The sequence below is a fragment of the Mesoplodon bidens genome (genome assembly GCF_964165515.1).
Source record: "Mesoplodon bidens genome assembly, chromosome: 15".
NCBI classification, from domain to species: domain Eukaryota; kingdom Metazoa; phylum Chordata; class Mammalia; order Artiodactyla; family Ziphiidae; genus Mesoplodon; species Mesoplodon bidens.
Genome location: NC_138171.1, coordinates 16,011,332 through 16,027,430, shown reverse-complemented (window position 1 = coordinate 16,027,430; position 16,099 = coordinate 16,011,332). Strand labels below are relative to the sequence as shown.

Genomic DNA, 16,099 nt, shown 5'->3' with positions numbered 1-16,099 from the left:
GGGTACTAACACACAGCCACGAAGCAAGTGTCGGAGCTGGGATTTTCAAGTGACTAATTCTTGATCTTCCCAGAGTACAGGGCTCCCCTCTCATGCGGGTATGTCCAGCCACGGGAGCACTGACCCTGCTCACTCCCAGCCCTGTTTGGGTCAGGGTCTGTTTTGGGTTTCTCTGTCCCCACTACCTAGTGTAACAACAGTGAGGTCCCAGTGTTGGGCATTTATTCACATCCCTCCCCCCAGCCCCTGCAGCTTCTTGCACAGGACTTGGCATGTAGATGTGCAATGAACATGAAGGAGGAAGGCATGGAGGGAGCTGACAAGCTGTGAATGGCTGAAACTGGCTTCATCCTTGCAACTGCAGACATTTTTTCCCGCCTCCCATATGCTGTGCCCTGATCTAGATGTGTTTCCCAAGTTTCACTTTTCAGATGCATTTCCTAGACCCTAAAATGTTAGGCCTGGCCCAGGTATGAAAGAGCAAGAAGGCTGCCTTGAAACAAACAAACGAACAAAAAATGGAGAAACCGAAGGCCAGAGAAGCAATGTCATATGACATGTCGTATGTCTCTCACTCGGATTCCTCCTCATGGACACACAGAGAAAGACCGGTTTCCCAGCCTCCCGTGCAGTCAAGTTTGGGGGTCATGTGACTAGTTTTGGCCAATAAAATATGAGCAGAAGAGATGAGCATCATCACTTCCAGTTTGAGGCAGTGAAGTGCCTTCACCGACCCGCCCCTCTTCTCTAAGGTGACCTTGGAGACCACTGGTCTAGAACAGGTGATTCACAAACGGTTATGTGCATACACATCACCTGGGGGTCTCATTAAAATGCAGATCCTGATTCTGGGTGCGGGGTCTGATATTCTTCACTTCAGACAAGCAACTGAATTATGCTGATCCATCAGGGCGCAGCTTTGAGTAGGGAAGGATGATCGGAGAGGATGCAGCTCAAAGAAGGAGAAGACCTGCCCAGCTTCACTGGACCATTTGCAACCAAAAATAAACCTTTGTTGGGTTACGGCACTGAGACTTGGGAGTTTATTTGTGACCTCAGCACAGTTTAATGTCCCCCAGTTAATACACTGGGATAGGACATTGTCATTTAGCCAGTCAGCCCATATGTATTGAGTTCCTACCGTGATCTTACTTTGTGCCCTGGACGCCTCACTCTTAAGGAGGCCCTCACTCTCCAGGTCCTACGAGGGCAAGGTCAGCACCTGACGGGGAGAGCTCCTAAAACTTTGTTCCCTTAGCACCTTTGTTTCTGCATCCTAGTCCCAGAGCTGTAAGTCACTGAGGGAGCCGGGATTTGAAGTGGGAACTTTTTTGGCTTTCAGTAGTGCAAAGAGCAACAGTTGCTCATTCTAGGGTCTTACGGGGGGCGGGGGCCGCGCTATAGCAGCAGCCAAAAGACTCATGAGTTCCCTGAACTATCTCACCCCTCTCTAGTGCCAAACTTGGCAGTTTGAGGGCCTGAACCACAGTCATCAGTCAGCACAGTGGCAGCTCCGGCCGCGGACTTTCAATCCTTTGAACACGTACGGACGGTTCTTCACTCACACTCTCATCACCCGACGCCCTGCTGCCAACCCGCGGGCTTCCTGAACTGGCCAGGTCCCAGGGCCGCCCGCTGTCCACACTCACCCATCTTCAGATATTTAGAGAGAACAAGTTCCAAGCAAAAACACATGCTCTGAATCCGAGGGGCCCCTCCCGGCAGGAGGCGACACTTCCACTGGCGTCTTGTTGCCTCTCTGGGCAGCACTGTCCGAGTTTCCTTCTCTCCCCTTGGAAAGCGCACCCGGCCTCACCCCCTCACTGGTGGGGGAGGGACTCCTCTGATACGATATCTCTGCTGTGAGCAGTGTGCCTCTCTCCACCTCCTCCTCGCCTCCTAGCTTCTCTGGTCTTCTTGTCTTAGAGGAAGAAGTGGTTCAAAACTGTTCCTCCCAGGAAAACTAATCAGTGGTAACAGAGGTCAGAATAGTGAGTACCTTGGGAGGCAGAGAGTATAGTCTTGGAAGAGGCATGAGGAACTTTCTGGAAATGTATCTTGACCTGGGTGGTGGTTACATGGGTGTGTACATATGTGAAGAGTTGTTGAGATGTACACTTAAGACTACTGCACTGTAAGCATTTCTGTTTATGTTACCCCTCAATTAAAAAAAAATATATGCCACAGAGACCTCTCTGAGCCGTAGCAAAAATAAATAACCACAACATAGGTTTTGGAGTCATATGAACCTTCACTGAAAATCTGCCTCTGTTTTCTAGCTGTGTGACCTTAGGCAAGTTATTTAACCCCCCTGAACTTTATTTCTTTTTCTTTCTTTCTTTCTTTCTTTTTCTTTTTCTTCCTTCCTTTCTTTCTTCCTTTCTTTTTCTTTCTTTCTTTTCTTTCTTTCTTTCTTTTTAAAAGGTATGGACTGTGAAGATTAGAAACACCACTTTTTATAAAATGTACTTAGCACAGGGCTAGCTCCCACTGGGTGCTCAATACACAATCACTTTCATTGTTATTAAAACCAGTGACCCTAGCAAGGATAGGATGGGGGGGGGGAGTGGTTTTCTCTGGGTACAGACAATAAAAGGGGTACATTGTCCATAGAGAATTTAAAGATAAAATTGATGATTAAAAAAGTCTGCTTTTTGTTATCACCACGCACTGGCAAATCTAAACAATGTCAGTTGGAAAATGCTACATCCTGAAAATATCTTTTATTGGTGTACATTCTAAACAATTGTTGTGGTGACTGCTGAATTTTAATACTATGTAGGTAAGCTTCAAATTAGCACATTTTAATTTCTTATCCTTTAATAAACCTCTTTCTACGTGAAAGTTAATCTGGAGAATTTCTAGGAATACAGTTACCGCGAGCACAGGTGGAGTCAGGAACACATGTTCACAAAGAGAGTCAGTTCCTAACAGTTTGAAATCTTTCGTGCTTGCTCCAAGTACAGTTCCTGTCTCCAGCCCTGCAGTATTACATATTTCTGCATCTCACTAGTAGATTCAAAGAAACAATGACTGTAGAGTGATGGTGACGACGAAGATATACGTAGTTCAAGTCTGTCATGCTAGGCGACTCCTTGGAATTTTGATTTGTGTCTAAAATTTAGAAAAGTGAAACAGTGTGAACTGCAAAGGGTAATGTTTTTGCTTGGAAAGTGCAAATTCTTTTTTTTTTTTTTTTGTGGTACGCGGGCCTCTCACTGTTGTGGCCTCTCCCGTTGCGGAGCACAGGCTCCGGACGCTCAGGCTCAGCAGCCATGGCCCACGGGCCCAGCCGCTCCGCGGCATGTGGGATCTTCCCAGACCGGGGCATGAACCCGTGTCCCCTGCATCGGCAGGCGGACTCTCAACCACTGCGCCACCAGGGAAGCCCAGAAAGTGCAAATTCTAATTCATACATGAAACGTATGTGTTTCATCTCAATGATAACTGATCATACTTTGCTGTATGAAGGAGATGGGTGTTCCAAAATGATCCACTGTGTGTGTAAAATATCCTAGGCATGCCTCTGACTCAAACAAAAGCATTAATAAAGAACACTGTATCTCCTTCTCCCCAAGTCTGTGGACGTGCAACCCTTACCCTCAGTCACTTCCTCCGGCCATAAATGATCAAGTCCCACAGTTTCATCTTCAACCTCCATCTGCATCAACTCCTCCTCCTGGAATTGCACCCAATACCAAATCACTCTTCTTCCTAGCCAAGTGCCCATTCTGGACCTTTCTGCTGTCCAGCTCCATCGCTTTGAGATTTGGCGTACTGGGGGAGATGATGGGGGCCAAATCCTTCTCCAGCCACCACGTGACACCACCTCTAGTATTATCTTTGCCAAATTCTACAGTCAAAGGTCATGTCTTTATACCTCCCCCACCCCAGTGGCTGGGACGTTGTAGATGCCCCTCAAATGCTGGTGGTGTGAACATCATGTGTCTTACTTCCCCACGTGTAGCACCGTGCCCCACCTCACTGTCAGCTCCAGACACACCAGGCATCTTTGTCTCCCAGAACAGGCACTGCTCTCATGCTCTCCCCCACCTCTAGGCATCTGTACATGCTGTTCCCTCTGGCTGGAATGTTCTGCCCTCTCTAACTCCTTTTCGCCTTGGTTCCTCCTCCAGAGATCTGTCCCTTACCCTCGGTCTGAACAGGACCCCTCCTCGATATTCCCAGAAAGTCCACCTGCTCTCCCACTGTCCTTTCCCCCTCTGAGTTTGCCCCCTCTGCAGGGGCTGGAGACGCAACAGAGGGGGCCTCAGAGTTGGCTGAATTCAGCAAAATGGATCTAGTTCTTCCAGATCACCTAGCAGGGCCCAGCAAGAACGGGCACACACTAGGTCCAGCCTGCACGGGCTCATCCACCACGGGCCACCTTCCAGAGCCGGACAAGCAGGCCACGGGGAGGCCCCTTGTTGCCAAAAGCAAACAGGCCTCCCAGGGAAGTTTTGCTCTGGGTCACACCCACCTCTGGATGGCTGCCAATCTTCCTGCCAGAAACCACAGGCCCGCCGAAGCTGCCCGGAGTCCAGGCCACGGGGCTTGGAAGGACTCGGGTCAGCTTTGCAAAGGGGGTGTCTGCTGAGCACTTCCTGGATCAATAGCCCCCCGTCCCTGGGGTCAGGCAGGGGGGCTCAGGCTGTGTTGCAGCTAGAGAGGCCCCTCTTGGGCTGGGAGGAGCTAGAGAGGCCCCTGCCAGCCTGTCACAGGCTCTTGGCACTGGCACTGGCTCTGGCTTTCACCCACATACACACACACACACACACACTGGCAAGCACCCCCCAGGTGGCCTCCACAGTCTCACCTTCAGGTAAATGGGCTCATCAGTGGGAAGATGAGAATGGGAGAGAAACAAGGGCTACAAAGGCCAGCATGTGTGTGTGCAAGTGTGTGCGTGTGTGTGTGTGTGTGTGTGTGTGTGCATGCCTGGGAGTGACCTCACAGCTGCTGGAACATAAAGGCTTACAGGTCCTGCCTCCCAGGCTCAAAGCTGGCTCCGTGGGGACACAGTGACATGAGAGGCACACCACAGACCCACCTCCTGGCCATCTCCCTTCTCTGCCTCTTCTCCAAGGTAAGGGGGCCCCAGGCCCCAAAATGTACTGCTGGCTTCCTTGGTGTGGTGGGGAAGGTGTTAAATCACAGCCAGGGAACCCCTGGAAGAATTCCTGCAGGCCTCCTGTGTGGGGCTCAGCTCAGCTTCCCTCCCTGATGTCCAGACAGTTGCCTCTGGCCAGCTCTGCTGTGTGACCCCAGGCAAATCTCTTTCCCTCTCTGAGCCTCAGCTGCTTCCTCAGTTGAATGCGTATAATGTTCATGGGGCCTTTGTGAAGATCATTTATCATAGTTCATCTACAGCGCTTAGCACAGGACCTGAAATATGGCAAATGTTTAAGAGAGGACTTTTATGATTATTACCAATCCCCATAACTCCTCTACAGACAGAAGTGGGTCTCCTCATTATAAATGGGGAGACTCAAGACATGGCCTGCTTTGCCTGTGAGCCAGGATTTGAATGGATGTTGGTGCATAGCTAATTGGAATGTTCATACCAGAGGGGCATTAATGCTGCTGGGCCCTCAGGCAGTGAGTGGCCTGCAGACCCTAGCTGGAGGGGGATAAGGAGACAGCTCCATGGAATAATGACCTTCTCTTCTGGGATATTTTCAAAGGGCTTGTGGAACATCCACCTTGCCTAACATGACCAATAAACCCATAAGGAATTATTATCCCCTGTTTTCAGTCAAGCGAGTCTCTGAGAGGGTAGGCAACTTGCTCAAAACCACACAGCATCAGAGCAATAGAGGAGGTAGAACCCAGGATAGGCCTGGGAGTGAGGCAGGGGGGACTGAAGTCTGTGCCTCTCCACCCCCAACCTGGACCAAGGCCACAGCTGCTGAGCCTGCCATCCCCTTAGCAAATGTCAGGTTCCTGGTGTCATGGGTATTGGACCCCACGAGCCACACTCTCACTGTATTTTCATGCTCCTTTGAGGATCACAGGCAGGAACTTTTCTCTATCCTGGGTCCAAGCAGTGGTTGGGGGAAGGCTGAGAACCCTGCTGGCATCCTAACCCTGCTGTTTGTTCTTTCAAAGGGGGTGAGCAGGACATGATTCCAAGGAGGGTAGCATGGGTAGCCGGAGCAGGGGACTTGGGGTTCTGGGCTTAGGATTAAAGGAAAGGCCAAAACAAAGCTGTCCTACACTCACCATTCACCTCCCCCAGCCCTCCATTCTTCCCAGGCTCCAGGGAGCCAGGCAACATCCCACACAAAACACAGGGACTTAGTCATCACACACATGAAAGCCGCAACAATCCGCAGAGAGAGAATTCCAAGTCTTGCAGGCAGGGCTCAGGCCTGTGGACAGGGGCAGGCGGTAGAGACCTGGAAACAAGCCAAGTCGCATTGACCTAGAGCTGGCGGTGACCTCATTAAATCCTTGTCATGACTCCAGGACAGGTGGTCTCCACCCCATTTTACTGAGGAGGAAACAGCTCCCTCCCCACGGAACAGGTCAGTGAAGTGTCCAAGGTCACACAGCAAGTCAGTGGTAGAACTTGGAGTTCAACTATGGCCCAGATGATTCCCTGTCCAGGGCTCTTGCCTCCTGGGGACCACAGCAAGGGTCTGGGGAAACCAAGTGTGTGATGGGGCAACTTGAACATCGGGATGCGGTGGTTAGAAAGGGCATGGAGATAGAGGGATACCAGAGAGGACCTATCTCTTCTTGGCTATGCTGAAACACCCTCCCTGATATCCCTCTTGAACAGATGGGTAAATTGAGGCAGAGGCTAAGTGTCATCAGAGCCACTAGGGGAAAAGAGGTAGGTGTGGCAATTAAGAGACTGGGCCTTGGATTCACATGAACCTGGATTCTGATCCTGGCTCTACCACTTACTGGTGATACCACTACACTGCTTTAAGCTTCAGTTTCCTCGTCTTTAAAATGGGCATAATGCTTAACTTCCCTGGCAGTCCAGTGGTCAAGACTCCATGCTTCCAGTGCAGGGGGTGCAGGTTCGATCCGTGGTCGGGGGACTAAGATGCTGCATGCCTCACAGTGCAGCCCCCCCCAAAAAAAGAATTAAAATGGGCATAATGCTGGTACCTCACACTGGAGGGTTAAATTAGCACATTACAGTGCTCGGCACTCGGTGTGCCCATGGTAAATGTCAGCCATAATCATCGGGGTTATCAGTGGCCCCTCCTGGGCACGTCAGGACCTGCAGATCCGGCCCCTGTCAAGCTCTCCCCGTAGAGAGAGCCCAAAGTGAGAACCCAGGTGCAAAGCAGAAGGCTTATCTCCTGGCATCCCCACTTTCAGGAGGGAGGGACCCAAGAGTCAGTTCTTGTCAAAGGCCCCCCACTTCCCACCAACCAAGAGAGCTCAACCTCTGGTTTGGAAGGGACCCCCAAAGTCCAGCCAATTTTTTCTCAGCTCAATTCCATGTGAATCACCTCTGAATTTATTAAAATGCAGATTTAGATTCATAAAGAAGGGCCCTAGGTGCTGCATGTCTAACAAGCTTCCAGGTGATGGGGCTGCTGCTGGTCCAGACCACACTTTGAGGGGTGAGGCTAGACCATCTTCTCTAGAATCTGGTATCACCTCGTCTCCTGCTTGAAATGCCTGTGGAAGTGGAAACTCGCTCTTCGTGAGGTTCCAGGCACAGAGCTGTACACTTGCATCTATTATTACCAGTGCCATCTTAGATGGGGCCCTGTGAGTGCCCCCTGGTCTGCGACCCCCACCGGAGGCTGGTCTGCCAATTTGGGGCAGCCCCTAGTGGCCAGCATGGGAACCGCAGAGGTTTGCAGGATAGGGAGTCCTAGGGGTGGGAAAGGTGAGGATTTGGGGCCACACAGGACATAGGAGGTCATTCATTTCATCTTCCTAAACTGCAAGTCTTCCATCATCTGCATAAAACCCTCCAGTCCTCCAAGGATCCATAGATGGGGCCACTGGTAACATCTTGAATTATGCATGGTCCTTGGTCCCTATCTTCCAGTGGACATATGGGGAGCCCAGGGCATCTGGTTTCTGGCTTGGTTGTTTCACTGTCCTGAGTGAGGACGGGCAGTCAGGACACCTGGATTGATACCTTGAGCCTGCCCCTGGGGGTGGGTTCCTAAGGCTTTTCTCTATCACAGGAAATGTCTCTCCCAAATCTGGGTTCCTGGATCCTCAGTGAGGAAGCAGGCTCCCAGCCCTGCAGCTAACCCACTGGGACTTTGTCCCTTCCTCTATCTGGAGCTCAGTTCCCCCATCTTTACATGGCAGGGGGAGGGACTTAGACTGCAGCAGAGGTGCCAGGAGCCTAGCTGGGCATCAGAAGCCCCTGTTAAGAACATAGATTTGAGGGCTCAGCCTCTGGAAGTTCTGATTTGGTAAGTCCCAGAGGAGGCCTAGGGGTCGGTATTTTACCAGGTTTCCTGGCTGATAGGAGGCTCATCCAGAAACATATTCCAGATTGTTCCAAAGATCAAAAAACATTCATGATACTGTTTGATTTATTCAGCCCTCAAGATAAATATCCACTGTCCACCTGCTAAAAAATGAATAGTACCCTGTCATTTTAATCCTTCCTTTTGTTGCTTTTGCCCTCCTGTAAATTCCTAGAAGGCAGATCCTAAGCCCTTTATCGTAATTCACAATAAAGATCATTATAGCCAGATGCATGGAGTATCTACTGCACGCCAGGCCATGTGCTCAAGGTTTAATATGCATTTCATGTACTCCTCAAAACAATCCTCCGAGTTAAACATTATTGCCCCCTTTTCACAGATGAGGAAATTGAAGCTCAGAGAGCATAAGTAACTTCCCCAAGATTGCTCAGCTAATAAGGGGCAGAATTAGTTCCAGAATTCTAGTCCAGAGCCCTTGCTCATGACCACAATGCCAGGCTGTCTCTGAGGGAGTGCCGGGGGGCTGCCGGGGTCCAAGGTCAGGTCTAAGTGACTCCAGGGCCAAGGTGTGAACCCTACACTGGCAGAGCAGGAGTCACTTGTGAGGGGCTCACTGTCCACCTTGAACGGCCATGGCTGAGTGAGGTCTCTGTCTCTGCAGGTGTGTGCCCAGCTGTGCCCAACACCGTGTACCTGTCCCTGGCCACCACCCCGATGCCCACAGGGGGTGCCCCTGGTGTTGGACGGTTGCAACTGCTGCCGGGTATGTGCACGGCGGCTGGGGGAGCCCTGCGACCATCTCCACGTCTGCGACCCCAGCCAGGGGCTGGTCTGCCAGCTCGGGGCGGGCCCTGGTGGCCGGGGGTCCACGTGCCTCTGTAAGCAGGTTTGCGGGACTGATGGAGGGGGTGTTTGGGGGAGAAGTCAAGGCCTTGAGGTCCTGAGTCCAAGAGAAGCCCTTCTCTCTCCCAGCCAAACCTGGTGACACAGGGTTCCCTAAGCTCACTCCCCTCTTCTTTTCTTTTGTCTTTGCTCAGATCATGGCCACCACCCAAACAACCTACCCTCCTTCTTCCTGTCTGTCCAGATTATAGCCGACTTTCAAAGCCAAGCTCAAACACCTCCTCCCCTGAGCAGCCCTCCCAGATTTCTCAAACCAGAAGTCATCATCCCTTCCCAGGACCCTCACAACACTCTTGAGAAAAATGAAAGGGCAACTCCCTATTTAGGGCATAACCTGTGTCAGGCACTGTGCTAAGCACTTACCTCCTAAATCACATAATCCTCACAATAATCCTATGAGGTATGTACTTTCAGACCCATTTTATAGATGAGGAAACTGAGGCTCAGCGATACTAATGGACATGCTTAATGTTACACAGCTGGGGACTGAGTCAAGCAGGCTCTAAAGCAACATTCCGTTCTGTCCTCTTCTGGGATTGGGAGCCCTTGGACAGTCTGAATCCCGAGTTTGCTATTTGCTAGCGACCTTGGGCATGTTACATCTTCTACTACCCTAGGCCTTGTGCCTTCTGGGGATTTAAATCAGGGGTTCTCAGCTTTGCTCTAGGACTGGATAATTCTGTGTGGGGCTGCTGTTCTGTGCAGGACTTTTAGCAGCATCCCTGGTCTCTACCCACGAGATGCCAGGGAGCAAAGTCATCCCCAGTCAAGAACCACTGCTTTAGAGAACTATAAAGAGGTGAGGACTGTTCTGTTCCCTTTTTTCCTTTTTAAATAATAAGACCTGTAGAGCAATTTACCACTCTCATCTACATGGCTGTAACAGTTAAGAAAGAAAAAAGAATGAGAGAGAGAGAGAGAGGAAGAAAAGCCCATGAATCATTGACAATAAGTCTATCTACAGGAAAAGCCTTGTTAAAAAACAAAAATTATAGACATAAAGTTATCAACAGTAAATCCCTGTAAAATACTTTTTTTGATAAGGGGAGTATACTAATGAGAAAGGGGCGATGTGTTTTATAAACTTACAGATGATTGCTAATACAAATGTATCTAAAGAAAAAATTAGATAAGTAACACTTAGCTTACAAGGCTGTTATCTAGCTAAGCCATGACACATGTAAAGCACTTGGCAGGATTTATTTATTGAGCACCTGCCTAGCATTTACCATGTGCCAGGCACTAAGAGTTTCACAAATATCACCTCATTTAATCTCTCAACAACCATATAAGGTAGGTCCTAATGTCATCCCCATTTTGTAAATGGAAAAAAAGAGGCACAGAGAGGCTAAGTAACGTGCCCAAGGTCACACAGCTCATAAGTGGCTGAGCTGGGATTTGAATTCAGGGAGCTGGCTCCACAATCTTTATTTCTATCACTCTACTGCCTGACGCTCAGTATATGCTTAGTACATAGTGGCTGTTACTGTCACTAACTTTATTAAGGAGTTTTTCGTATTCCACCTTGATTCAAATTTCAAATACCTGGAGGCCAAGAATTTACCTGGTCCTTGCTCCTTCCTGCCACTTCCAGCCCTGGTCAGGTGACACAGTGGTGCTCATGAATGTTTAACGACTGGAACCAAATTTGGAGGCTGGGAGCTAGTGAAGCCACGGATGAGCCAGAGCCAGCTAAGACCTCACAGAGGCTGAGTCTAGGTCTTGGCTCTGGAGGGAACATGCTTCCCCAAATCTCTCCTCTCACAAACTAGCTGGACAGCTCTTCACTGAGGACCAACTCCGAGCTGCGTGTGTGTCCAGCACAAGCTCCCGATCTCCCTGGCATTAAACGCGCAGCTTCCCCAGCTCAGCCAAGTGCGTCTCCATCCCTCTCGTGGCTCGGCCTAAAATTTTGGAGTCATTCTTGACTTCTCTCTTTTATTTCACATCCCACTCACTATCCACCAGCAAATTCTTTACAATATTTCCAGAATCCAACATTTCTCAGTCCCTCAACTGCTACCACCGGGTCTGAGCCCCATCATTACTCATCTGGATTTTGCAGCAGCCCCATAACTGTCTCCCTGCTCTGTCCTTGGCCCCTAGTCTGTTCTCAACAAGCAGCCTGAGGGCTCCTTTAAATACATAAATCAGGTCACAGATCACTTCCCTCCTCTGCGTAAAAGCCTCCAATAGCTTCTCATCTTCTCAGAGTAAGAGCCAAAGCCCTCAGTGGCGACAAGACCCTGTAGGATCCTGCTCCTGTTTTCTCTACGACCACATCTAACTCCCTCTCTCCCTCCTGCTCTCTGCTCCAGCCACAATGGCCTCCTCGCTGCTCCTTAAATACCCTAGGCACGCTCCCACCTCAGGGCCTTTGCACTGGCTTTTCCTGCTACCAGCACTTTTCCCCCCAGATATCTGCATGGCAAGTTCCCTCACCTCCTTTACATCTTTACCCAAATATTGCCTTTTTTTTTTTTTTTTTTTTTTTTTTTTTTTTTGCTGTACGCGGGCCTCTCATTGCTGTGGCCTCTCCCGTTGCGGAGCACAGGCTCCGGACACACAGGCTCCGCGGCATGGCTCGCGGGCCCAGCCGCTGCGCGGCATGTGGGATCTTCCGGGATAGGGGCACGAACCCGTGTCCCCTGCATCGGCAGGCGGACTCTCAACCACTGCGCCACCAGGGAAGCCCCCAAATATTGCCTTTTCAGTGAGGCCTTTCCCGATCACCACATTTAAAATCTACAACCCTGCCCTACTCATTAACGCTGCCTTCCTTTATTTTTCTAGCACTAATGGCCATCTGACATCACAAACACCACCTTGTTTCTTGTGTTTATTTCCACTGGAGCGAAAGCTCCAGTGAGGGCAGGATTTTGGCTGGTCTCAGTCATTGCTGTATCACAAGATACACAGAACAATGTCTGGCACGTAGTAGGCACTCAATAAATAATTGTTGAATGCACGAATAATAACAACAGTTCTGGTGGGGCTAGCAGTAACAGGCACTGTTTATGGAGCATGTACTGTGAACAAATCCTTTATATACATGATTTCATTTTAACCTTAATAATGAGGGAGGTCCTATTATTATCCCTATTTTGTAGATGAGGGAACTGGGGCTCAGAGAGGTTAAGTCACCTACCTAAGGTCACACAGTGTGCAAGTGGCTGCAGGTAAAACAAACAAACAAAAAGCAAAAAACAAAAAGACCCTGTTGTTCCTTCTCCTGCAAGGGACTCTTAGAGGGAAAGAAGGATGCAGAAATTACCAGATGACAAGGTTGTGCCCTGAAGTTATTTGGGGGAAGTTTCTGGACAAGGCGGCCATTGGAGAGGGCCCAGAGGAGAAGTAGGGTTTTGGCAGCAGTATGTGTGTATGGGTGGGGGGATCCCAAATCCAGTACATTTGAAGGTGCCTCCTGGTGTCGGGGACCACGCACATGGATTCACACAGATCCCGGGGTGGGGAGTGGCTGCCTAGGGGTCATTACCTACCTCCCAATCAGCTCTGAGCTGAAGGACCCAGGAGAGGTGCCAGGAAATCTTACTAAAATTATCGCTCCCTCCAGCTGACTTTCCTAAATAATCCCTCTGTTTACCAGGTCATCCCAGCGACCAGGAGGCCCCAGGGCTGCAGCCCCAGGAGTCTGGCTGGGAGACCCAGGCTGGGGGTTATGGATTAAGGTGCAGCTACCCCTCTGGTTTCTTGGAAACCAGTGGTCACATGGTCCAGGCCAAAAGGTCAGGGATTTGGAACCAAAGGGCTGTGGCCTGGAAGGAGCAAGGAGAGGGGGGTGACACTGGCCCTGTCCTGCCCAGAGGAATAGCATCACCTATTCCCATTTAGTGAGCATCTACTAGGTCCCAGGCTTGGGGCAAAATGCTTTAAGTGCACTAGCTCATTTGATCCTCCAGTGGCTTTGTGAGCAGGGTACTGAGGCTCAAAGAGGTGAAGTAACTTGTCCCAGGTCCCACAGCTAGCAAGCAGGGAACTGGGATTTGAACCCAGGTCTGTGTCGTTCCAAAATTCCTGCATGTGTATGGATTTATTCGAGGTTTTGCTCAGAAGACCTGGGAAAACCAGCTTCCCATGAGTCCTTTCCCCCACATCCAGGTGAAGTGCCACCCACATCTCCAGGAAACCCTCCTAATTGTCCCTTTCTCTGCACTTCCTGAGCGGCTCACATACACCTCTCCAGGGCTCTTACTTTATTCTGTCTTGGAGATGGTGACATTCACACCTGTCCCCCACACTGGCCCTTGAATCCCTCTTAGTAAGGACTGGGTCTCAGTCCTGTCCAGGGACACAGTGGTTGGCACACAGGAGAGGTGCGATATATATCTCTGAAATGATAAGGAGTCAGAACTATTTTATCATTGTCTCTCATGTGCTGAGTCTTGTGCCAGGCATTCATTCGAAGGGCATTTCCTGCAGTTCTGGGATGCCAGAATGAACCCTCTTGGCCCCAGCCCTTAAGGGGCTCATGTCCAATGGAGGAAGAGGCCATAATACCCATATTTGAGGGCTTCATCCAAAGAGTGTTTCTTAAATACCTACTCTATGCCTAGCCATGTGCTAGATGCTGTGTACACTTTATCTCATCTCACTGAATGTATGAATTACTGTTCTCATCATTGCTATTAAGGCGACTCAGAGAAGTTAAGGCACTTACGCAAAGTCACACAGCCAGCAAGTTGAACCCTGACCTGACAGTGATGACTATAATACAGCAGATGGACAAGGAAAGTTTGTGGCATGAAATCTCCGTGTGTATATAATAGTGGTAATATTTTAAAAACATATTATTATTAATATATAATAATTATTCTAATAATAACAACAGAGCAGCGAGGATCTATTGAAGGTCTCCTTCATGTTATATTCATTCCAAATATCATTTCATTTAGTCTATACCACACCCTGTGAAATAAGTACCATTATAACCCATTTTGCAGGTGAGGAAACTAAAAGAAGTGACATCACTTGGGCAGGGTCCATAGCTAATAAAAGAGCTGAAACCAGGCCAGTCTTCCCACAAAGCCTGTTCCAGGATGCAGCATGCTGTCTTCCTGCAGGCGACAGGGCAGTATGGCAATGCGGCGGGGGTGCATATCTCGGGGCTGGAGCCCCCTGCGGCGCTCAGATTCTGTAAGGGCACTGCGTCCCCAGCGGGATCCAGACCAGCTCTGCAGAGAGGACCCTGTGGAGGATGTGGCCAGTGCAGCCCTCCCAGGGAAAAGTTGGGAGGTCACCGATGGAGATCCGGTTTCTCCTCTGCAGGGGGAGAGGATGAGGGCAGCTGTGAGGTGAACGGCCGCCTCTACCGGGATGGGGAGACCTTCCAGCCCCACTGCAGGATCCGCTGCCGCTGTGAGGACGGCGGCTTCACCTGTGTGCCCCTCTGCAGCGAGGATGTGCGGCTGCCCAGCTGGGACTGTCCCTACCCCAAGAAGGTGGAGGTCCCAGGAAAATGCTGCCCTGAGTGGGTGTGCGACCAGGGAAGGGGGCTGGGGGTCCAGCCCCTCCCAGCCCATGGTGAGTACAGGGCTGGTCCAGGGCAGCCTGGAGGTGGGGGGGGGGAGGGCGGGGAGGGCTGGGGGGGGGAATGGGCGGGGCCTCTTAGGTGCCAGGACACCTGGACACATCAAAGCCAAGGGTATACTGACAAAATCTGGGAGGGGACAGTGGCTAAGGGGACATGTAGGAAAGTGGAGTGGAGGGTCACAAGACCTCTTTAAAACTGACAAAACAGGAGGCGGTGGTGCAAATATATAAGTTTAAATCATACACAATTAAAAATCAAAATTGGTGGCAGAGGGGGGAGGGGAAAGGAGGTTTAGAACACTTGAAACAAATTCTCACATTTCATAGCAGAGGTATAATATAGACCTATATTATTATAATATATATTATTATACTCATAATATATTGATACATATTAATAACATTTATATAATACAATTTAACTATTATATAATGTTACTAATACATTATTATTGGGGTTTATCAAAAGAGGAACTCAAAACCGAGCGAAGCAAGGTGGTTGCCTCTGGGATGTGGGCCTAGGGGTAGGCAGGATGGACAGTGACCTCATGCTATAAACTCTTCAGTTTTAGGATTACGTTACTGCTATGTTACCGGGTTTTTAAAAAATTATCATTATTATATGAATTTAATTTTTGAAGGCAACCGAAAAGAGGGCATTGGTTCCACAGAAGATGGCGCCACACGAGAGGCGATAGAGCATGGTGGGTGAAGCATGGAGTCTGCCTGTGTTCTAAGCCCAGTTCCACTACTTCCTAGCTGTGTGAGAAGTTGCTTAACTTCTGTGTCTCAGTTCCTCCAATTGTAAAATGAAAATGAGAGCATCCACCTCATAGAGCTGTTGTGAGGCCTGGATGAGTAAATAAAAGCAACGCAGTTATGACGTGCCTGGCACACAGCACTCAGTGTATGCTGTTATTATCCCTACAGTGGAATATGATACATCTGCTTAAATACATAGGAGAATGCCAGTGAGTTAGCCTTATGTACAAAAAGCAGGATATGACACCGTATACACAATTTGATCTCTGCTACGTGTATGCACGTGTGTGTGTCTATAGCTATACGAACACATATACGTCATACAATACTGCACACGTGTATATAACAGAGAGTTTTTCAACCCGGGCACTAGTGACATTTGGGCCAGGTAATTTTTTGTTGTGAGGGGATGTCCCGTGCAGTGTAGGATGTCTAGCAGCATCTCTGCTGGATTCCAGTAGTCC

The 16,099-nt window shown here is 49.6% G+C and overlaps 1 protein-coding gene and 1 long non-coding RNA gene across 5 annotated transcripts in view; one reads left to right on the top strand and one right to left on the bottom strand.

The window, feature by feature from the left end:
* The first annotated feature begins 4,529 nt into the window (after nt 1-4,529).
* The window catches only part of CCN5 (cellular communication network factor 5), a 12,534-nt gene continuing 964 nt past the window's right edge, over nt 4,530-16,099 (top strand). Inside the window, exons 1-5 of one of the 4 annotated variants that reach the window (XM_081257757.1) lie at nt 4,530-4,822; nt 4,995-5,086; nt 9,082-9,298; nt 14,610-14,864; nt 15,515-15,577. In XM_081257757.1, coding sequence (XP_081113883.1) covers nt 5,027-5,086; nt 9,082-9,298; nt 14,610-14,864; nt 15,515-15,577 — 595 coding nt within the window. In that variant the 5' untranslated portion in view covers nt 4,530-4,822; nt 4,995-5,026. Of the gene's footprint in view, nt 4,823-4,972; nt 5,087-9,081; nt 9,299-14,609; nt 14,865-15,514; nt 15,578-16,099 lie in introns of all 4 variants that reach the window. The other 3 variants (XM_081257756.1, XM_081257755.1, XM_081257758.1) reach the window with 3 other exon arrangements.
* The window catches only part of LOC308629657, a 19,962-nt gene continuing 13,169 nt past the window's right edge, over nt 9,307-16,099 (bottom strand). Inside the window, exons 2-3 of the long non-coding RNA XR_014017696.1 lie at nt 12,030-14,601; nt 9,307-11,793 (exon numbers count right to left, since the gene is read on the bottom strand). This is a non-coding gene — a long non-coding RNA (uncharacterized lncRNA). The remainder of the gene's footprint in view (nt 11,794-12,029; nt 14,602-16,099) is intronic.